At 47.2% G+C, this 23,891-nt stretch overlaps 1 protein-coding gene across 4 annotated transcripts in view; it reads left to right on the forward strand.

Annotated features, from left to right (window-relative positions):
• Window positions 1–23,891, forward strand: part of nxn (nucleoredoxin) — a 286,408-nt gene that overhangs the window by 136,264 nt on the left and 126,253 nt on the right. The window contains exon 1 of one of the 4 annotated variants that reach the window (XM_085964783.1): window positions 5,498–5,685. The exons of 2 other annotated variants lie outside the window; for them this stretch is intronic. In XM_085964783.1, the coding sequence (XP_085820909.1) occupies window positions 5,617–5,685 (69 nt within the window). In that variant the 5' untranslated portion in view covers window positions 5,498–5,616. Of the gene's footprint in view, window positions 1–5,497; window positions 5,686–23,891 lie in introns of those variants that run through there. One more of the 4 variants, XM_085964784.1, reaches the window with a different exon arrangement.

Below are 23,891 nucleotides of genomic sequence, written 5' to 3' on the forward strand. Positions count from 1 at the left end.
CATTGTCTTTCTACCTCTCTTTCCCCCCTATCTTTAACAGTCTCTCTTCGACTGTTCTTTCAGTTCAAGGCTGAATGGGCTGTGGGGCCCTTTTCTCTAGAAAAAGGAAGGCTGAGGGGTGACTTGATCGAGGTCTTCAAAATTATGCAGGGGTTCGATAGGGTAGACGTAGAGAAAATGTTCCCACTTGTGGGCGGGGGGGGTGGTGGGGGGAGTCCAAAACTAGGGGTCATAAGACAGTCGCTAATAAATCCAATAAAGAATTCAGGAGAAACTTCTTTACCTAGAGAGTGGTGAGAATGTGGAGCGTGCCAGCACAGGGAGCAGGCAAGGCGAACGGCACAGGTGCATTTAAGGGGAAGCTAGATAAGCACATGAGGGAGAAAGGAATAGAAGGATATGCTGATAGGGGGAGATGAAGAGGGGTGGGAGGAGGCTCGTGTGGAGCATAAACACCGACACAGACCAGTTGGGCCGAAGGGCCTGATTCTGTGCTGTAAAGTTCTATGTAATTCCACCCCCGCCTCTTAATCTTGCCCAGCTCTTTCTTAGTGTTGTCCTCTTCATCCCTGCAAAATGTTCCCAGACACTCTTCTACATGAAGGATGCTGTGTAAACTCAAGTAGTCATCTGGGTGATCTGGAGAGAGAGAGAAAGGAAGAGAGACTCGTATTTCCATAATACCATATCACAGAAACATCTCAAAGCGCGTCACAAGTCACACATCATCCTGACTTGGAAATATATTGGCCATGTGGATTTTTTTTCTGGTGCCAGTCACTGTTGTGTTGTTGGTGTAAACACTGGTTGCTAGAGCTGGGGTTTTGATTTTGAGCACAGTGCTAGCATACGTTCAAGAGCGTGAAGGCAGAAAAGCAACACCCTGAGATGGCTGGGGTTAGCGCCACTGTTGATTTTATCACAAAAGCAAAATACTGCGGATGCTGGAAATCTGAAATAAAAACAGAAAATGCTGGAAATACTCAGCAGGTCAGGGCAGCATCTGTGGAGAGAGAAACGGAGTTAATGCTTCAGGTCGATGACCCTTCGTCAGAACTGGAAAAAGCTGGAGATGTTAACAGGTTTTTAAGCAAGTGCAGGGGCAGGGAAAGGGGGGAGGGGAGGAAAGAACAGAAGGGAAGGTCTGTGATAGGCTGGAAGGCAGGAGAGATTAAATGACAAAAGGGATGATGGTTCAAGGCAAAAGGAGATGGTAATGGGACAAGTTAAGAAACAAAAGATGGCTCTAGATGTGTAAATGGCAATGGCAGAATGAAAGACAGGATTATTTCTTTTCTCTCTCACATGGCAGCTGTCTGTGGGAGCTTGCTGTGCACAAATTGTCTGCCACGTTTCCTACATTACAACAGCGACTCCACTTCAAAAGTACTTCATTGGCTGTAAAGCACTTTGAGACGTCCGGTGGTCGTGAAAGGCGCTGGAGAAATTCAAGTCTTTCCTTTTTTCATTGACTGGGCGGAGCAGTTGGAGGTAGGAGGTCATGTGATGGAACCTCCTGGAATGCATCCAACCAGAGTTGGCAACCCAACTGTTTAAATCAAATGTCCGACTGCGGTGTGGTTTGGTGCCTATTCAGTCTGGCAAAGAATGCGGCAAAGGTGCTGTATAAATGTAAGTCTGTCTTACCCCTCCAGGTGCATGTGAAACAAAGACCCTGCAAAAGTAGTTAAGGTTGGATGGATACCTGGGAATGGGATTTGTGGTTTTAGGAGTAGGAACATGGGAACGGGAGCAGGCCATTCAGCCCCTCGAGCCCATTCCGCCATTCAATTAGATCATGGCTGATCTATGTCTTCACTCCATCTACCCACCTTGGTAGTTATAGATCGGAAACAGTCAAGTACTGCACAGGACCCAGTGACTCCTGTGTCCCACTCTAAAGGGAGTATAGTGAGGGAGAACAGATGGTGAAGAAAGAGTTTTCCAAGGTCACTAGATCCACTTGCCGCCGCCGATTAATTATAGGCACTGTACGAATTGTTGAACAGCCAGGAAGGGAGTTCCTACTTTCAGGAATTTGATCTAATTTAACCAGAGAGGGTGTGCGTGACCCCCTCTGACTTCTGTTTTTTTTGGAGTGTCTGAATCCAGGCAGACATTGGCCCAGAACTTGGTGTTGGGGGCTTGCCGCGCGTGCAAGCCCCCGATCTGTACTCCCCCTGCGCGCTGACATCTGAAGCCCGGGCCTGCTTGCATTTCCTGTCACAGGCCCGGTTCAGATGTCAGCGCGCTGTGCTTACCTGACCCAGCGGCGTAGTTAGTGCGATGTGCCGGCTGGGATCAGGTGAGCACTGTACAACCAATCGGGAGGGGAAGGTTCATGAGTTTGAGAGTAAGAACTGTCAAACTCATGAAAACTACGGGGGCCCAAAACACTATTTAAACTTTAAATAAAAATTTAAAAAACATCACAATCATTAAATTAAGTATAAATAAGTTTAAAAAAATAATTTAAACAATTTTTTTTTTGAAAAAAATAAATCTTTAATAAAAAGGGTCTAAATCTAAACTTACGTTATTGTAGATTCTTTAAAATAATAAACCTGTGGAAAAAAAAATTCTAAATTACACTAAAACACCACTTACCTGTAAAAATAAATACTTACGTGTGCTTTTTACAAGCGTAAAGACCGGAGGCCTTTACACATGCGCAAATCCCCCAAAACAGAGGAAATCCAAGATGCACGCACTGCCCCCTACAGCGCACGCGCTAGCCTCTTCACCTCTTGGGTTGGAGGAGAGGAAATGCCGGTTTTCAGCGCATCCGCTGTGCATGCTGAAAACCGGCATTTCCTCCGGCCAGACGCGTGAGTACCCCTTCCGTACTCACGCGTTTGGGGAGGAATTACTGCCCCAATGTCACGTTGCTGCAGGCAGAGCTTGGCGATCTTGTCCTTTACAAATCTCGATTCATTTATGACCAATATTCACTTTAGGCTGCACGGCTGCGCAGCGCTCCAGGGAACCCGCGCAGCCAGCTGTGCTATGTAAAAATAGCGCATGCGCGCCATTCCGAATGGCCCGGGCAGCCCCTTAAAGGGGCCACGTAAGGCCAAAAAAAAGATTACAGGGGGACATTGTTGGTGACATTTTTTTTGAGATCCCTTCTCTTCTCCACCCCCCAACCAAAAACATAAACAAACCGGACGCCTGCTCAGTCCCTGACCTGACCCTTGTGGAATAAGGAAGCCAGACTGCAGGCAGCGATGTCTCCCAGTGGGGTAGGCTTGCCAACACTCCAAGGATTGCCCCGGAGTCTCCAGGAATTGAAGATTAATCTCCAGGACAACTACTGCCAGCAAATCCCAAGAGAAAAATCACTGGCGCGTTTTTTAAAAAAAAGTGATTTTTTTTCTTTTCATTTTTCTTTGTACGTTTATTAGTTATAAAAATATTGGCTGGCGGCGGGATAAAAAGACAGTTTAGCTGACAGTCAAGCATCGTCTGGTCGTGTCATTTAAGAGCCCGTTTACCCTCCCGTTGAGGTGGGAAGGCGGAGTGCCGCGTGGATGGGTGTGTCGGGCGACCTGTGGCCGAAACGTGGGGGCAGGGCGGTTGGAAACAGGAAGTCGTGCGATGAATCCTCCAGGATTATGTCCGACCTGAGTTGGCAACCCTACAACGAGGAGGAGGGGAAAATCGGACATGCGCGTCCTGCCTAAGGAGTCCTTGCACCTGCTCGCCTCCTAGTGGCTGCTCACAGGTGGCATGGACAACATATTAGAATTAGACAAGGACAAACCATAATGATAGAGAGGCAAGTCAATGTGTGGAGGCAGGGGATGGGGTAGGTATGTGCTGCACCGCTCTGTGCCATTTGGTTTTGGTTTTTGATCTTTGGTGACGGTAGGAGTGTGTGTGTGTGTGTGTGTGCTAGGCTGATGTAGCAGAGCCTGGTCTCCAATCGTCTTGGATCCCCTTGCCATTGGACCAGGACCTTGCTCTGTCAAGCCCGTGTGGTAGCTGGTGTGCAACGGCCACCCCACGTTAAAAGAATTCACGCACAGGCATCTTCCACCCATCAAAATGAAGTTCGGGACCTGGAACGTCGGGCCCCTCATGGACAGAGACTGGAGGTCCCGCATTGGACTCCTCAGTCACCTGAGAACTCATTTTTAGTGTGGAAGCAAGTCATCCTCGGTTCCGAGGGACTGCCTAAGAAGAAGAAGAAGGACAACATAGGAACCTTAGGGGCAGGAGCAGGCCATTCAGCCCCTCGAGCCTGTTCCGCCATTCCAGTAAGATCGTGGCTGATCTGCGACCGAACCCCGAACTACAGCAGCCCGAGAGTAGGCCGTGAATCTGCCCTTTGCTGCAAAACAAGCATCTGAAGAACCAAAAATCGGGGAGGGGGGGAATCTCTCTCTGGAAAAATCCTCCATGGGCAGGGGACGGGTCAAACTGGTTTTCTTTCTGTTGTTGAAGGATGACCCTGCTCTCGCACCGAGATGTGGAGCGGAACAGTTACATTGTCCTGAGCCGAGAGTCTCGTGCTGTCTGAAATGCCACATTCCTTTGTGGCTGACCGTTTGGTGTCTTAGTGCTGCATTAGGAGCTACCGAGTATTGCATAGGTATTGATTCTTGTAGCTTAGCAACCTGCACCTTTCTCATTAGACCGGTGAGATGATTTTACAGCCACTCTGTTTCTGCAGCGAGGACGCATCTGCAACCAGCCAGTCTCGATAAAACCCCACACGGCTGGTTTAGCCTTGATGTGCTTCCAGCATTTGTTTTCAAATCCCTCTGTGGCCTCGCCCCTCCCTATCTCTGTAACCTCCTCCAGCCCTACAACCCTCTGAGATCTCTGCACTCCTCCAATTCTGGTCTCTTGAGCATCCTTGATTTTAATCGCTCCACCATTGGTGGCCGTGTCTTCAGCTGCCTCGGCCCTAAGCTCTGGAACTCTCTCCCTAAGCCTCTCCACCTCTCTCTCCTCCTTTAAGACGCTCCTTAAAACCGACCTCTTTGACCAAGCTTTTGCTCACTTGCCCTAACATCCCCTTATGTGGCTCGGTGTCAAATTTTGTTTGATAATCGCTCCTGTGAAGCACCTTGGGACATTTTACTACGTTAAAGACACTAAATAAATGCGAGTTGTTGCTGTTTGTACGGTTTTCTCGCTGAATTGCTGCCTGCTTTCTTGGTGGGGTGAGAAAGTAAGGTTGGCAGACTTGCCCGCAGTTGGCATCTTCTACTTTGTTGTACCCTCAATGACCCAGTTGCAGATCAGACACACTGAATCCAAAAAATAAACCCAGGTTGGAATGTCTTGGTATTTAATTTGCGAATGTAGGCACCAGCTTTTCACGTTGGCTTTAGTGCATTCTGTCTCCAGGCCACGCCGTGTGAACATTGCAAGCTGCAGCAATTTCTTAACCGGATGTTTCCAGTCTGATTCAGCCAGTGACCCTGCACGATTAATAGCTGTGGGGATTAAATCATTATAATGCAGCACAGCCCTACCCAGAAATGAAAGGCCAGAGACTCGAGAACGTGGCCAAATTCGCACTGCTGGCCGGCCGCGACCTGTTTGAAGGCTTCCTGTACTTTGATGTGACCAAAGGCTTTCTGCAGGGCGCAAGTCCCTGAGACAATGCCAGCTGGAGTTACTCGATACCATCCAAATCTACAGAGGGTATCTTTGGTGAGGGGCTGGGGAGAGGTTTGTGTTTGTGGATTCTACGGGTTTATTTCAGTTAAGTAGTGTTGCATTACTGTTCATAAAATGTAATGCTCCGTGTAGTATTATTCCATAAGGATATTGGACCCCTGATGTTTGGTGGTTGGTTTTATTCCGTAAGGGAAGGGATTACTTGTGTACAATGCCTGCACTTTATTGCCTCTATCATTTGAGTTGAGTTTACCCGGCAATACGGTTGAACATAAGAAATAGGAGCAGGAGTCGGCCATTCGGCCCCTCGAGCCCGCTCCACCATTCAATAAGATCATGGCTGACCTTCGACCTCAACTCCACTTTCCTGCACTATCCCCATATCCCTTGATTCCCTGAATATCCAAAAATCTATCGATCTCTGTCTTGAATATACTTAACGACTGAGCCTCCACAGCCCTCTGGGGTAGAGAATTCCAAAGATTCACCACCCTCTGAGTGAAGAAATTTCTCCTCATCATAGTCCTAAATGGCCGACCCCTTATTCTGAGACTGCGACCCCCTGGTTCTAGACTCCCCAGCCAGGGGAAACATCCTCCCTGCATCTACCCTGTTGAGAATTTTGTATGTTTCACTGAGATCACCTCTCATTCTTCTAAACTCTAGAGAATATAGGCCTAGTCTACTCAATCTCTCCTCATAGGACAATCCCCCCATCCCAGGAACCAGTCTGGTGAACCTTCGTTGCACTCTCTCTATAGCAAGTATATCCTTCTGCATCTCTACACCTCTCTCCTCCTTTAAGACACTTATGTGGCTCGGTGTCGAATTTTGTCTGATAATCGTTCCTGTGAAGCGCCTTGGGACGTTTTACTGCGTTAAAGGCACTAGATAAATGCAGGTGGTTGTTGTTGATTCGCCGAAGTGCTGGTTGTTGACCACAGCTCTGTGAATTCCCCACAGGGTAGCAGTTTGTGACTAGCAGCGTGATTGGCGTCTGATTGAGGGACTGCCCAGCTTGCATTGTCCCCCACACTGTCCTCTGTAATGAAGCAGTTCACGATTAATTTTTTTTCTAGAATCGTACTGCACAAAAAGAGGCCATTCGGCCCACCGTGCCTGTGCCGGCTCTTTGAAAGATCTCTCCAATCAGTCCCACTCCCCATAGCTTGACAAATGTATTCCATGTCAAGTATTCATCCAGTTCCTATTGAATCAGCTTCCACCGCCCTTTCAGGCAGCACGTTCCAGATCAACAACAACTGATGTGTGTTTAGTAAATTGGGAATCTTTTTGTTTTCGGAAGGTTGGGAAGCACAACGCTGAAGCGCACAGGGAAGGTCAATCTCTAAGAGACGAGTGTATACAGATTAAGTGCCTGCTTTTGTATTCAATAATAATTTGAATGCAAAAGCCAAATACTGCGGATGCTGGAAATCTGAAATAAAAACAGAAAATGCTGGAAACACTCAGCAGGTCAGGCAGCATCTGTGGAGAGAGAAACAGAGTTAACATTTCAGGTCCAACGAATATTTTCGAACTAATATTTTTTTCTCACCAGTTCAGCTTGTGATCTCTTTGTCATGCAGGTTTCAGTAAATGAGTTAGTTCTCCCAAGCTAGTTAGTGAGTTCTGACGGAAGGTCATCGACCTGAAACGTTAACTCTCGCTGGTTTATAGACTGGCGCTGAGGACCCCGTCAATAAAATCAATAGTCCAGGCAACAACCACAACAACAACTTGCATTTATATAGCGCTTTTAACGTAGTAAAACGTGCCAAGGCGCTGCACAGGAGCAAACAGAATTTGACACCGAGCCACGTAGAGAGATATTAGGGCAGGTGACCAAATGCTCGGTCAAAGAGGTAGGTTTTAAGGAGCGTCTTAAAGAAGGAGAGAGAGGCGGAGAGGTTTAGGGAGGGAATTCCAGAGCTTAGTGTTAATTGTACTTAAGTGGTGTATAGCAATTGAGTATTAATTGTATGCAGGTGGCGGGAATTAATTGGCTACTCTTGCTCTCATATATATTGGAGTAGGTTGGGGAAGGGTTACAAGCTTATCTTGGGGGGTGGGGTGGACATATGTGTCTCCCTGAATAAAGACTTGTAAGCAAGTAAAGACTGGACTCTAGTACTCCATCCTTCACCACCTGGCTATCCGACTTTTTACACTTAAGCCTCGGCAGCTGAAGGCATGGCCACCAATAGTGGAGCAATTAAAGTCGGGATGCGCAAGAAGCCAGAATTGGAGGAACGCAGAGATCTCAATTGGGGGGGGGGGGGGGGCGATATTACAGAGATAGGGAGAGACGAGGCCATGGAGGGATCTGAAAACAAGGATGGGGTATATTAGTTACTGTAAAAGAAGAAATACAAAGTGACTTTTATACCAAGGGACAGAAAGATCAGCCGCAGAAACCCGCCAAAGGTGTGATTCGCAGGACTGTATTGCATGGTGCATGTGTGTTTAGGTAGTTCTGCCTCGTGGCTGCTTTGCAATGTCCTGATGGGACCTGGTACCTCTGGGCCGGTACAGTTTAACAGAGAGCTAGCAGAAAAGTTGATCCACGGCGAATATATTGAATATTATGGTTTCAGTACTTGGATTTACGAAATCCAGCCATGTGCACTCCTTTCCCCCCTCACCACCGTTTACTGTCAGCGGTAACATTGAAAATGAGTAAAAGCTTCATCCTTCTGGCTGGATTTATTGCTTTGGAATGAAAATGTGGTCAAACACGCATAGTCAAAAGTCTCTCGACACCTATGGACCTGACTGGCAGATGTGTCTGGTGCAGCAGTAGCCTGGCTGGGATTCAGATCAGTTTTCCTGACTCTAAGTATAAATGCTAACAAGATGGTGATGTTTTCATGATTGCTGCGCACAGAACGTACACACTCCTTCACTTAAAGGAGCACTGCTGTCAATAGGGCTGGAAGGGACAGACCCACCCTCCCCGTTGAGAATGATCTCGTGTGTTATGGGGACAAGCTATGAGGGACGATTAGACAAGCTCCACTGTCTGGAGAGAAGGTCAAGTGTTGATGAAGGGCGGCACCTCATTGGGTTGGATGCTGGTTTATCACCTCTTGGAGCTGGGTTAAAATCCCGCTCAGACTGATGGAATGGGTGTTGTCTTCTCTGGCTATAGGGCTCCAGTGTGAAATGAGATGAGCATCTCTCCACAGATGCTGTGGGGGAGAGGGGGGGTGGTGGGGGAGAGGGGGGGTGGGGGTTGTGGTGGTAAGAGTATTATTCTGGGCTTGGTACACTTCACTTTGTACCTCACTGTGCTTGACCTGACCTGACCTGACCTGACCTGACCTTGTTTGGTGGGGACACTGGGTGCCAGAAATGGGAAGTTCCTGGGAAATGCCTGAAATTCCCCAGCATTTACATGCTTTACCTTGATGAAGACAAAAAAAGAGGTTAAAAAAATGTAAACACAGCATAATGGTGAAACTCATTCATCACTTTTTCAGTGAAGATGTTCCTTCTGATGTTTCTCCAATTTACGTTTAACAAATTTAAATTGACGTCCTTGGGACCCAACTAGCCTTACTTGCTTTGAAGTAATATTATAGGTTTACCTTATCTCTACCATTTAAATAGCTGATACAGTCTCTTCTTGACCTGCGAGCGTATGTTTGTCCAGTCCTTCTTCATGGCTTTATCCCTTTATACCTGGGATCTGTTTGTTCCTGCTCTCTGCACTCTCGCCGGTGTGTGTAGGTCCTTTCTGTGGCATGGTGACAAGAATACTAACAACAACTTGTATTTATATAGCGGCTTTAATGTAGTAAAACGTCCCAAGCAGCTTCACAGGAGCGATTATCAAACAATATTCGACACCGAGCCACATAAGGAAATATTAGGACAGGTGTCCAAAGGCTTGGTCAAAGAGGTAGGTTTTAAGGAGCGTCTTAAAGGAGGAAAGAGACGGAGAGGTTTAGGGAGGGAATTTCAGAGCTTAAGGCCTAGGCAGCTGAAGGTACGGCCACCAATGGTGGAGCGATGAAAATCGGGGAAGAGCAAGAGGCCAGAATTGGAGGAACCGCAGAGATCTCGGAGGCCTGGGTGAGGGGGCTGGGGGGAGATTACAGAGATTGAGAGGCGAGGCCATGGAGGGATTTGAAGATGAGGATGAGAATTTTGAAATCGCTGCGTTGTTAAGTAGGGAGCTAATGTAGGTCAGCGAGCGCAGGGGGTGAACGGGACTCGGTGTAAATGTGTGAAACATTCCAGATGCTGCATTGCTGGGGTTTTCTTTGGTCCTTAAGAGTTTCAGTAAAGGGGGGGACCTGTGGAAGTTACATTTGCGTTCGCGCGATTGTGAGAAACGCCCAATCTCGGCCTACTCCTGAGAATTTGAAGTCGTCCCTCTTAAAAATGAATTATCCATCCAGTAATATAAATTGAGTAACCTCAATAGCACAGTAAAGAGGGGATTTAGTGGTTTTATAAAATTGAAATATGAGTGACTTTGAATTAAGTGAGTGAACTGTGTAGAGATTTTGTCCCGTGCCCACAGAGAACGCTGCGAGCTGTAAATAACAAGTGTGCCTTAAATAATCTGGGTTTTACAATCCTGTCCATTCCCTTTTTAAACTGAGTAAGTCAGCAACTGAGAAGCACTTCAGGAAATACATTCGCTAACACTATTAACTGTTTCAAATCAGTTAGGGGGGGTGGGGAAATCTATAGCACGCTCCCTGTGTCAGAAGCATTTAAATATGCTTTTGATTCTGCCGATTAGAAGAGATTGCTATAATTTTTTTCTTTAAAAAGAGACGTCGCATTGAATGTAATATTCTTGGGGAAAATGGCAGGTCACTCCCGCTGTGTCCCGTACATTTCCTGCAGCGATAAACTTAATGGAAATTGTGCAGGCTGCGGAAATCGTAAAATGTCAGGCGATACCTCTGTGGGAAGGATAAGTGCTCCTGGGAGAGTGCCACTCAGGCAGGCTATGTTTTTGTCAAAACATTGAAAGGATGTCAGAAGAGTCGAGCGGAGGCTGCTTCAAGCTGTGAGAAGTGGGACAGTAAACTACTTCAAGCGGAGCAACTTGTCCTTCCGTCCTCTCCCAACTACTCCACAGCGTATATGGTGGGGAAGGGCAATGTGACGCGCCGCACTGTCGATCACATGGAAGCACAGTTCACCAAGCTCTGTGTGGGGTATTTTTTGAACCCAAAAAAAAATTGATTTGAATCAGACAACTGAAAGAAAGAAAGAAAGACTTGCATTTATATGGCGCCTTTCACAACCACCGGACGTCCCAAAGCGCTTTACAGCCAATGAAGTATTTTTTGAAGTGCAGTCACTGTTGTAATGTGGGAAACGCAGCAGCCAATTTGCGCACAGCAAGCTCCCACAAACAGCAATGTGATAATGACCAGAAAATCTGTTTTAGTGATGTTGGTTGAGGGATAAATATTGGCCAGGACACCGGGGAGAACTCCCCTATCTTCTTCGAAATAGTGCCGTGAGATCTTTTACGTCCACCTGAGAGAGCAGACGGGGCCTTGGTTTAACATCTCATCCGAAAGACGGCACCTCTGACAGTGCAGCACTCCCTCGGCACTGCATTGAGAGTGTCAGCCTGGATTTTTGTAAAGCGAAACAGCACGGGAAGCTTTATTTCAGTGCAGTTCACATTCTCTGACGATTTGAATTAGGCTGGCTTTGAATTATCAGGCATTGACTATAAGCCACATGGGAAGATGCCTTTTATTCTGGCACTAATACCCGCCCTGCTGTATGCCTCGGAGACATGGACCATGTACAGCAGGCACCTCAAAGCACTGGAGAGGTACCACCATCGCTGCCTCCGCAAGATCCTGCAAATCCATTGGCAGGATAGGCGCACCGACGTCCGTGTTCTTGCTCAGGCCAACATCCCCAGCATCGAAGCTATGACCACGCTCGATCAGCTCCGATGGACAGGTCACATCGTCCGCGTGCCCGATACGAGACTCCCAAAACAAGCGCTCTACTCGGAGCTCCAGCACAGCAAGAGAGCCCCAGGTGGGCAGAGGAAACGCTTCAAGGACACCCTCAAAGCCGCCTTGAAAAAGTGTAACATCCCCACCGACACCTGGGAATCCCTGGTCCAAGACCACACAAAGTGGAGGAGAAGCATCCGGGAAGGCGCCGAACACCTCGAGTCTCTTCGCCGGGAGCAAGCGGAAGCCAAGCGCAGGCAGCGCAAGGAGCGCACGTCAACCCAAGCACCCCACCCACCTGTGACAGAGACTGTAGGTTCCGCATTGGACTAATCAGTCACCTGCAAACTCATTTTTGATGTGGAAGCAAGTCATCCTCGGTTCCGAGGGACTGCCTAAGAAGAAGAAATCCGAGACTGGCATCTCTCTCCTCCGTCCTCTGCAACCGCGCAGCTGAACCTGGCTTCCTCCTCCTGACAGCAGACCTATGAAAGGCTGGGTCTGTTGCCGCTGATGGGGGAGCCTGATTTCGCTGGGTCAATGCCAGAAAGCTGACCATTTGACACTTGGGAATCTGGATTAAAGCAGCACCAAAATGAATGTAGCTATGAAGAATGTGTGTGTGTGAATAAAATATTTTTGATTGTCACAAAAGTGTATTGGGATTTACAATTTCCTCCTGTGCCCTCCCCCATTTTCTCCTCTCCTTTCCTTTTGAGACGTAAAACCGAGGCCCCCATCTGCCCTTTCAGGTGGGCGTAAAAGATCCCGTGGCACGGTTTTGAAGACGAGCAGGGGGAGTTATCCCCGGTGTCCTGGCCAATATTTATCCCTCAGTCAACATCACTAAAACAGATTATCCAGTCATTATCTCATTGCTGTTTGCGGGAGCTTGCTGTGCGCAAATTGGCTGCCGCGTTTCCTACATTACAACAGTGCCTACACTTCAAAAAGTATTTCATTAGCTGTAAAGTGCTTTGGTGGTTGTGAAAGGCGCTATATAAATGCAAGTCCCTCCTTTCCCTCCTTTCCTTCCCTCCTTTCCTTCCCTCTCTCCACACTGGTTTCATGTGGCGAATGTAGATCTAAACACGTTAGGTCTAAATATCCACCCCCCCCCCACTCCCCATTTTTAAATTTATTTTGCAGCTTCAGTATGAGAGTGAGGATTATTTATTGAGAGTGTGGCATTGTTTTGGGGGGGGGGGGGAGAAGGGGGAAGAGTCTGCATCTTTAGAATGCTAACGACCTTTGCACTTTAGGGTCAGCCTTAAGGATGGTTCCCAGTAACCAGCCTGTTGTGCGCAAAGGCTGTCGAATGCATTTCCATGGAAACCTAGCTATAACCCTCCTCCTCTGAATCACTGTCGAGGTGGTGGCCCCTGAGCTGGATACACAAGCAGTTTATGGAAGGGTTTGGCCGTGTCGGACAGGCTGTTAACAGTAGAACTTAACATGGAAGTATAAGTACTTTTTCCTGTTTTTGCACTAATCAGAAAAATTCCCAAGTGGACGTGGGATTTATTCTTTGTTTCCTGCAGCCCCCCCCCCCCCCCCCCCCCCCCCAGCACAAACTTGAGATTATATTTCTATCAGCTGGGCAGCTGAGAATCCAAACACTACCAACCCAAGGAACGTTGGGAGTTGGGCAGCACTTTGGTTTAGAACAAGGTCCTTTCACGTAGGGCCCAGGCCATTTAGGAGTGAAAGAACGAACCTGTAGCACCTTTCACAACCTCAGGGTAATATATGTGGGTAGAGAACAACTGAAGGACAGAGACACCAGTTGCTAGTTCATGAGCTTGTTTTACTAGGCCAGAGCAAACTGAGCGTGCTCATACTAAACCATGTGACACTGCTTTCCCCTTAAAAAAAAAATGCACATATTCCCCTCTCAAATACAGGAAACTTTGTGCTATTCGGCACCGACGGGACCGAGCTGTTGCCGTTCCCTCAAAACTGCCGGACACACCAGCGTTAATGTTGAAGCATACGGAGCTTTTCATCTCCGTACCTTGGAAGCGCCTCTCTGAAGCTGTTGCTAAGCTACAGAGACTTTGCAGAGCCTGACTGTTGGGGAAAAAAAAGCCACGAGAAGAAAACTTAACAAAACGGCTCCTGATTTTTGCCGGTGGCTCGAGCTTGCCGGACATTTAGCCTCCGGATAACACAAAGTTTCCTGTACAACAAAACTATGGTCCCACCTTTCCCAGCATTACATGCACCACAGAACAAAAGCTCTTGGCTTTTTTTCTTTTAAATCAACTACAAATCCAGTTTAATAACCGGCTTGTGGAGCCTTCCTGATCTTACAGAAGGTTTTGGAGTTGAACCAATTTTCGGGCTATTTTGTTCTGGTTCCAAACTCAAGGATGATCCTGTTTCTATCTCAGATTTGTTTGAACCTGGTACTTCAGTTACTGAAGTCTGAACGGAGTCAAACTCGTGTATGTGTTCATGATCAAGTGGTTCAAGATCACGTCTTGGTTCATCTCTAGCAGAGATCATTTGATCTACACGAACACTCTGGATGTTGTCACCAATCTCAACCAAATATCTCTTGGTTCCACCAACCTCTACCACGGTTCCAATATCCCACTTGTGTGAACTCGACTTGCCAGGGGGACTGAGAACACAAACACACTCGTTTTGTCTGAAACTGCATTCTTTCCGATTGCTGTCATAATAACGTTTCTGACTCAACTGTTTCTGTTCAACTCTTGAGGCCAAATTTGGTTGAACAAGACTCAATCGTGTTCTCAATCTCCTCCTCTTCAAGAGTTCTGCTGGGGTATATCCAGTTGTAGTGTGTGGACTAGTTCTGTACTTCAACAAGAAATTTGCCAAAAGTTGCTTCAGGCTGAGTCCTGAACAACCCGGCAACACTTGCTTTTTGAGAGCTTTTACTATTCTGACTGACCTTTCGGCTGCTCCGTTTGAAGCTGGATGATATGGTGGAACGAGAGTATGTTTGATACCGTTCCATTTCATGAATTCTTGGAATAGAGCAGAACGGAACTGAGGGCCATTGTCAGAAACAAGCTCTTCAGGTAAGCCATGACATCTCATCTATGGTACATTCAGTTGTAGTATTTGAACCCATGTGTTTCACTTCAATCCACTTTGAGTGATTATCTACAAGTACCAGGAAATAATCATTTGCTTTCTCACAGAAGTCTACATGTACTCTCTGATAAGGTCTACTTGGCCATGACCAGGGTTGTAGTGGAGTTTTGGGTGGTTTGTTTCTGCAATTTTGGCAAAAGCTGCATTTGCTGACAAGTGATTCAAGATCACTGTCCAATCCAGTAAACAAAGCTTCACGCTCTGTGTCGTAGCGCACAAGTAGAGCATCGCTAGAGAGACTTCTCTTACAAGCGTCGTAAGCTTCCTGTTGCGCTTTTGTCCACTTCCATTGGACATCCTTCTTGGAGCTCGTGCAGTGGAGCTAACATGGTCGCTAACTCAGGTAAGAAACCTGTGTAGTACTGGACCATTCCAAGGAACGATCTTAACTCGGACACGTTCTGTGGCTTTGGAGCATTGATGACAGCATCAACCTTTTCCTTAATTGGCTGCAAGCCATTTGCATCAACTTTCAGACCAAGGTACACAACCTCGGCCTGCACAAAAGCACTTTTCAATTTGACATTGTGGGAATTCAACCTTTGAAGCATTAAATCTAACACTTCTAGATTTTCTCCCTAGTTGCTTGTTGCGATAAGCGCATCATCTTAATTACATAAGCAATTTGGAATTCCCTGAGATACTGTTGACTCTCTTTGACTACGCTTCAAAAGTACTTCATTGGTTGTAAAGCGCTTTGAGCCGTCTGGTGGTCGTGAATGTCAACATTCAGCTGAGCGGAAGCGTGCGACAGGTCAAGCTTGGAGAAAACCTTTGACCCAGAGAGTGCTGCATACAAATCTTGTGATGTAGGTAACGGGTACTGTTTATCGTCAACCGCTTGATTGATAGTAATTTTGTAGTCACCGTACAAGCGTACAGTTTTGTCTGCTTCGGGCACTACCACTATCAGGGTAGCCCATTCACTTTTGTCAGTTTTTACTCGCACTCCGTTCTGTCAGCCGTGGCTCAGTGGGTAGCACACTCGCCTCTGAGTCAGAAAGTTGTGGGTTCGAGTCCCACTCCAGGGACTTGAGCACATAAAGCTAGGCTGACGCTCCAGTCCAGTGCTGCACTGTCGGAGGTGCCGTCTTTCGGATGAGACGTTAGACCGAGGCCCCGTCTGCCCCCTCAGGTGGACCTAAAAGATCGCAATACACTATTTCAAAGAAGACCAGGGGAGTTCTCACCGGTGTTCTGGCCAATATTTATCCCTCAACCAACATCACTAAAACAGATTATCTGGTCATTATCACATTGTTGTTTGTGGGAGCTTGCTGCGCGCAAATTGGCTGCCGCGTTTCCCACATTACAACAGTGACTATACTTCAAAAGTACTTCATTGGCTGTAAAGCGCTTTGAGACGTCCGGTGGTCGTGAAAGGCGCTATATAAATGCAAGTCTTTCTTTCTCTCTCAGTTTCTCTAGCTCTTCCTCCACCTGACTTTTCAACGCATAGGGGACCGGTCTTGCCTTACAATAGAAAATCTTCACGTTGGACTTGATGCGGACATGCGGGTCATACCCAGTGATGCCCTCATAACTGTCTGAGAACGTGCTTTTATACTTGTTCAGCATTGTGTCCAGTCATTTGTTTGAAGCAGCTACAATGAAGATATTTTTCCAGTCTAGTTTCAACTGTCTCAACCAGTCTTTGACCATGAGGGTTGGCCTGTTGTAGCTTTGCTGAACTCTACATTCCATTTGTCCACGTCTCTAGGATTTCTCCGGAGTAGGTTTTTAACTCTACAGTACTCTTTGTAAGTAGTATTTGATTAAACTTCCTCTCATATATGTCCTAACTCATGATAGCGCAGTCCATTGCTGTGTCATTGATCAAAAGTTTTGTACAGAAGTCTTTCTCACGACTGCTAGCGTTGCCGCTAGTGGAATAGATACTGTAGATGCTGAGTTCTTCAATATCAGGTATGTTCACTTCAATATTGTGAATTCCTCTCTTTTGTCATCGCATTGCCACTAGAATGGTTCTTACTTCCTGCTTTCGATCGAGCTCGGCAAGCTGTTGAAATATGGCCTTGTTTCCGGCAGTGAAAACACTTCACATTTCTGTATTGGCAGGACTGTGGTGAGTGATTTCCATTGCAGCGATAACAATTCATTGAACCGCTCTCACTGACATGCTTTTGACTCGGTCTCACAGCTTTAGGTTCGGCGGTGACTTTGTGACTGTAGACCTCAGCTGCACTAGTCACTTGAGTTGGACGGAGCTCCCTAGCATTCTTAGATGCCATCTCCATAGATAGGGCAATTTTGCCTGCTATGTCACACGTTAGGTTCGGAGTGTTCAGTAACTTGGACTGTGTGCACTCATCCACCAGTCCACACACAAACTTATCTCACAACTCACGGTCCAAAAATGAGCCGAAGTTACAATGCAAAGACCGGTTCTTAAGAGCTACAATGTCCTCACTGATGGTTTCACTTTGTTTTCGGTTTCTGGTACCAAACTTATAGCTCTCTGCTATTTCTAAAGGCTTTGGGTCGAAATGGTCCTCGAGTTGCTCGACAATATCTTCAAACGACACATCCTCCGCTTTCCCTGGTGCGAGCAGGTTTGTCAACGTTCCGTAGACATTTGGCCCGATCTCTGTTTTTTACATTCACGAATTACTTTATTTTGAGCTTCAACATTCTCAGCTACACCTTCGGCCTCAATAATGTTATTGGCCTTACGAAACATCTCCATCCGCTCAATGTAAGAACTGAATGGTTGGCGAGCTCGGTCATCCATGCCGAGGCTTCTGATGAATCCTGTAGGCGTGGCCATGATTGTCCCGATCCCATTGAACAGTGACTCAGCACGTTACCTGTGTACCTGTGAGAATCAGCGCCGCTGTTGCTGTGTATACACACACACACGAAGGTGAAGTACAAACAATTCTGCATCAGCATTAACAGTAAAACATGGCCGAAAATTCAGTTTAGGTGTTACAAATTCACCTTAAACTTTTCCACTCGTAGGTTGAACACTGTCTTTCCATGATCCCTAAAAATAGCTTTGGGATCCCTTTCTCGTCGCCAAAAATGTTAATATATGTGGGTAGAACAAATGAAGGACAGAGACACCAGTTGCTAGTTCATGAGCTTGTTTACTAGGCCAGAGCAAACTGAGCACGCTCATACTAAACCATGTGACAATACATTACAAACAGGATGCCCCCAAAGTGCTTTACAGCCATTGAAGTACTTTTGGAGTGTAGTCACTGTTGTAATGTAGGAAACGCGGCAGCCAATTTGCGCACAGCAAGCTCCCACAAGCAGCAATGTGATAATGACCAGATAATCTGTTTTTAGTGATGTTGATTGAAGGATAAATATTGTCCAGGACACCGGGGATAACTCCCCTGCTCCTCTTCGAAATAGTGCCATGGGTTCTTTTCCGTCCACCTGAGAGGACAGACGGGGCCTCGGTTTAACGTCTCATCTGAAAGACGGCACCTCCGACAGTGCAGCACTCCCTCAGTACTGCACTGGAGCATCAGCCTAAATTTATGTGCTCAAGTCTCTGAAGTGGGACTTGAACCCACAACCTTCTGACTCCGAGACGAGTGTGCTACCCACTGAGCCACAGCTGACGCTATATAATGAAAGTATTCCCCTCTCTGCGAGCTGTGAGTGAAATGGGTTTGAGGCTGCCTCAGTCTAAAGCAAGCGAGTGTCCATGTTACAGCACCAAGTTGACATTGCTGCTCACAGGGTCCACAAAGTTTGCTGGTGTGGGAAAGGACAAAGTGGCTGGGGTTTAACTCTTTTGCGAGTGGCAGTAATGGAGCTGTGTTAGACAGAGCTTTACTCAACAATAACTTGTATTGACACAGCGCCTGTAACATCGCAAAACATCCCAAGGCGTTTCACAGGAGTGTTATTGGACATAATTTGACACCGAGCCACATAAGGAGATATTAGGACAGGCTTGGTCAAAGAGGTTAGGTTTTAAGGAGCTTCTTAAAGGAGGAAAGAGAGGTAGAGAGGTTTAGGCCGGGAATTCCAGAGCTTAGGGCCTAGGCAACAGAAGGCACGGCCGCCAATGGTGAAGCAATTAAAATAGCTGCATTCAACTTCCGCAGTACGTGATCTGTGATTTCTTGATGTCGACACTGGGCACAAAACAACACTCGAGTGCGTTCCATCTGTTCCTGAGCACTGACGTTCCCCCAGTTTACAAAGGGCAAAAACGTGGGGTTATTTTACACAAGAAATCTCAACACTTGCTTATATATCTCTCATTATGGAGCCGGCCCTACAAATCACCATGCATTTCCTGTTGTGCAGTCACATGAGAAACATTACAGCAATGCTGGCCTCGCGCTGTTTAAACGGTGCAGAAGGAATGTGCCGCTCGCTGGTTCCGCATTGTGACTTGTTGGTGTGCCTGGTAGTTTGTGGGTGCCTTTTAATGTAGAAAACTTACCAAGGCATTGCACTGAGGGAGAAGCGGACGGGGAGGCAAGTTAGTGGAGATGATTGACAAGTTAGTGAAGAGGCATTTGAAGACGGGATGAAGGGGGACAGGTTCAGGGAGGGAGTTCCAGAGAATAGGGCCAAGATGCCTGAAGACTCTGCATTGTAGTTGAGGGATGGGGAGGCGCACAGAAGGCCAGATACTTTGGGTGTCCTCTTGTACATTGGGTTTGGAGTTGGTTAGTTGCTGCAGTACAGGCTCTGTCCTATTCCATTAACCACTGTCCTTTTCCCATTATAATCCTGAGATGAACAAATTGTAAAAGAAAACAATTGCAGTTGCGGGAAGAGAGAGGCCGTCGCAGCGGGTCAGAGGCCGTCGCAGCGGGTCAGAGGCTGCACCTGAAATCTAATACATCCCTGACTAACTGGATGAAAGTTTCTTTTGTCGGTTGTGAGAGTCCTGTGTGAGATGTGTTGGAGTAATTTTAACCCAGTGTGTAACGGGCGTGAACTCGCTGCACACAGCGTTCCTCAAACCCAGCACTAAATTGTGAACCTCACTCCCAGAGGCCGCAAGATGGCTTGTATAGGAAACGTAAAAATGTCACGACGTGCAGGTGGGGGTTGGGGGGGGAGGGAGGTGGCGAGAACTGTCTGAGGTTCGGGCTGAAGCACGTTGGGACAGACTGTAAGCAGTTTCGCTCTGCGATTACGATGCTGTACCTGACCTGGGAATGCTTAGGGCTGACAGTGCCTCAAGTGGAAACTATTCCATCCCTCAGCATTAACTTGCTGAGCCCAAGATTCGTGAAACAAAGTCAGTTTTTAAAAGCAGTGAGTTGATAATGAGATGTGTTTTTTTTTCCCCAGTCTGTCTATATTGGTTGTGATGGGGTTGGGGAAAGAGAAAGGTCTCCATTTGCTCTTGCTCTGTGGTGTCATCAGTTATTATAGCCACTTGTTAATTGCTCAAATATTGGTCCCGGCCTCCGAAGCCTCCATGGGAATTTTTTTTTTAAATCAATTTTTGATTTAAAATATTGAACTTTTGGTTCACACTCGGGATGCCCGAGGGTGGCAGGTAACCCTGGTGATGTGTTTCTTGAGCAGCTTTTATTCCCACTTGGAACTTCGGTGCTCACCGCCTTGGTGAAAAGGATGTGGTGCTTCTGCTTCTTGGTAGGAAGAAACTGAGATGTTGACGATGTGCCTTCGAGGGTTCAAGGGTTAACGAGGTTTGATACGCGTGTGTGGCCGTAGAGCTTAGGCTTTCGGTTGCCTAAAAGAGCTAACCCTACATTAGCTTAGTGGCTGACGTAAGAAAACTACCAGGCACTTGGTCTAAGCGTTAAACAAAGCTTTAATCAACTGTTTTACAACATGGAGGTCTAGTTGTGTCCTTCACTAGTTCCTGTTAAGAATGTCCTGCGCAAGCTGGGCCCGTGCCCAAGTATTTATACTCTCCCTGGACAGCGCCACCCGTAGGCCGCTCAGTATTATTTCATAAGTCTTTCTTTCATGAATGACTGATTCATGTCAGTGGCTATGGTATGCGACTCAGAGTCGTAACCCAGAGGTCACGAGTTCAAGGCCCACCTTGGCAAGTAGTGAAATTGCTTCCAATAAATCTGGTGAGTTGCGGGCTAGCACCAGAATATGACCATGAAAGCTGCCGGATTATCTTAAAAACCTAACTGGTTCACTAATGTCTTTCAGGGAAGAGATCCCGCCACACCTACCCGGTCTGGCCTACATGTGTCTCCAGTCCCACACTATGGCCGGGATTTTACCAACCTCGGCGGGTCCGTGGCGGGCGACGTCAGGTCCTGACCCTGCTGCTGGCTCCATCCCGGCCTCTGAAATAAATTTCCCCTGATTGGGCTTGTTATGCCCGCCCAACGCGTTTCACGGCCAATTAGAAAAGCGGATCTGATGATGTCATTTGACGCACCATCAACCGGTTTCCTTAAAGGGACCATGGCCAACTTTATTTTGACATTTGTGCTGTCAGTGCTCTACAGCATTGAGGTGCTGCAAACACTGACGAGCACTGCACCCAGGCTCTCCCATGACTCCCTCCATATGCTTATGGAGGGAGTCACAGCACACAGGGAGGTTCTCTTCCCTTCCAATGGGCGGAAGAGCCCTCCCTAGGAGATCAAAACAGCCTGATTGCACATTGCAGAGGAGGGCACAAGCAGGGATGTGGTCAGGAGGACCTGGGTGCAGTGCCGCAAACGTTTCAATGATCTCAGTAGATCACGAAACATTAGCACAAAGCCACACTCAACCTCATTCTGCTGCGCCTCTCATCACATCCCCATCACTCTGCCTTCCCTACCCTACTCCTGCACATCCTTACTCACACCAACTTATCTTGCACCTCCACCCATCCCTCTCTATCTACATTATCACATCCCCATCTCACTAGCCACCCCTCACACTCACCCTCATCCTAGTGCAATCACACCAACTAACAACACACAAGGGTAGCCACTTGGGTGTTTTATGCAATGTTCATGTAAAGTTTCTGGTAATGTGGTGTCAAACATTGAAACCTTTATTTTCAACACTTTGCATTTTTGGACTGATTTGTGTGCACCTTTGGCAGTGGCTTAGTGAGCTCCAGTGAATGGTGAGACATAACGTCCGTCCCCCCACCCCGCAATGGTGATGAGTGTGAAAGGAATGGCTTGGACATTGTAGGGATGCTTTATGGTGTTGGTGTGTGGTGAGGCCATCGCTGGCATCCCAGGCAGCAATGTGGTCGGGTGCTGATGCCCTGTGTCCAGTGCAGCATTAATTGATTGCGGAGAAGGTTGGTGCTGCTGGTGTGCCCGGTGATGCTGGTGTTGGGGCTGATCCTGGTGGGATTCTGAGGACTAAGTTGAGAGAGTTAAAAGGGCACCCATGCTGATGGAATAGATGGCAGGTAAAGTAAAGATGACGGAAGCGATCTGTCAATGGTAGGAGAGGTAATGAGGTCAGACTGGATGGAGACTTGTGTCTGAATCTGTAGTGGGAATGCAGTTTAGAGAAGCTAGTGGTTAAAGGAACATTTCTCAATCAGCTGGGAGCTTTGAGTTGACATTTGAAGCTGTCAACTCATCAGCTGATTCAATGGCCACTGATCTCCCGCCTCAGCTTCACAGAGGAGGTCTAGGCACAGCGGGAAACCGGTGGGCGGTCTGTCAAATCCAAAAAGCTTGGAAAAAACCTTTGATAAGTGGCTGTAAACAAGCCACTAATGATTTTAATTGCCTCCTCCGCCGCTGCGTGTCGGGTCTGCTTAGCGCTGACAGACCCGATATTTGGTAAAGGCACGTGGCGGCGGGTTCACAGAGGGGTCCCGACCCACTGGGGGGAAAAAAACACTTTCCCAACAGTCCTGCCACCGATCGAGCTCGCTGACCCCCCGCAAAATCCAACCCCATGTGTTTGAATTGACTCCTTGCCTACAGGGCAGCCAGTGATGTGAAACAGTATTCCCTTGCCAGTGTTGTCCACGTCCCAAGGACAAAAATATATATTTAAAATAGTTTCCAGGCGATCGCATTAAAATGAAGGCTGCCCTTTCATCTCTAGGTGCAAAATGGAAGCTGGACACACAAACTGAACAGGCCAGCTAGTTGATATATGATCAGCAATTCATGTGTATACTTGCCTTAGAGGCGGTGCAACGAAGGTTCACTAGATTGATCCCTGGGATGAGAGGGTTGTCCTATGAGGAGAGATTGAGTAGATTGGGCCTATACACGCTAGAGTTTAGAAGAATGAGCGGTGATCTCATTGAAACAAGATTCTGAGGGGGATTGACAGGGTAGATGCTGAGAGGTTGTTTCCCCTGGCTGGAGAGTTTAGAACTAGGGGGCATAGTCTCAGGATAACGGGTCGGCCATTTAGGACTGAGATGAGGAGGAATTTCTCCATTCAGAGGGTTGTGAATCTTTGGAATTCTCTGCCCAGAGGGCTGTGGAGGCTCCGTCGTTGAGTATATTCAAGGCTGAGAGCGATAGATTTTTGGACTCTCGGGGAATCAAGGGATTATGGCGATCGGGCAGGAAAGTGGAGTTGAGGTCGATGATCAGCCACGATCTTATTGAATGGCGGAGCAGGCTCGAGGGGCCGTATGACTGACTGCTGCTCTTAATATTTATGCTCTTATATGCTGCTTGATGGACTGGAATTAGTTTCCTTTGGTCTGAGGAAAATATGTGAAGGAAGCTGGTAGCTACAAGTCGTTATCTTTGTGAAGACCGATAACATTATTGCTGGCTTGATGGCTTCAAAAGGAATAGGTTTACATTTTTTTTTGTCAAGCTATTTACACGGGGAAACAGTGTAGGTGTTTGAGGGGAGGGGGGTAGCTGACACGGTGATGGAGGTCCGCCATGCTTAGGAACAAACATTGCTCGAGATGCTCAGATTACATTTATATTCGGGTTAATGTGCCGCAGTAAATTAATGTCAGATCGTGCCAACTGTATGGATCCAAATGAAGCAGGCGTGAAAATAAGAATCGATTGTGTCAATGAGCAGTGGCTCCCCTGATTCAATCCAAACTAATAGGATATTGACGGGTTGTTGCAGCATGCTAATGGGATAGCTGGGAAAGGAAGGGGGTGTCACTGACTCGACCTACTTTTAAAGTGGAGTCTCTGGTTAAGGAAGAAAGGCTTGCATTTATGCAGCAGTTTATCACATCTCTCGCAGTGCTTCATGTACAATGACTGATGTAAGCAAACACGGCAGCTACTC

This window comes from Somniosus microcephalus, chromosome 22, assembly GCF_052327205.1.
Source record: "Somniosus microcephalus isolate GS21.2 chromosome 22, FLI_Smic_1.0, whole genome shotgun sequence".
NCBI lineage: Eukaryota > Metazoa > Chordata > Chondrichthyes > Squaliformes > Somniosidae > Somniosus > Somniosus microcephalus.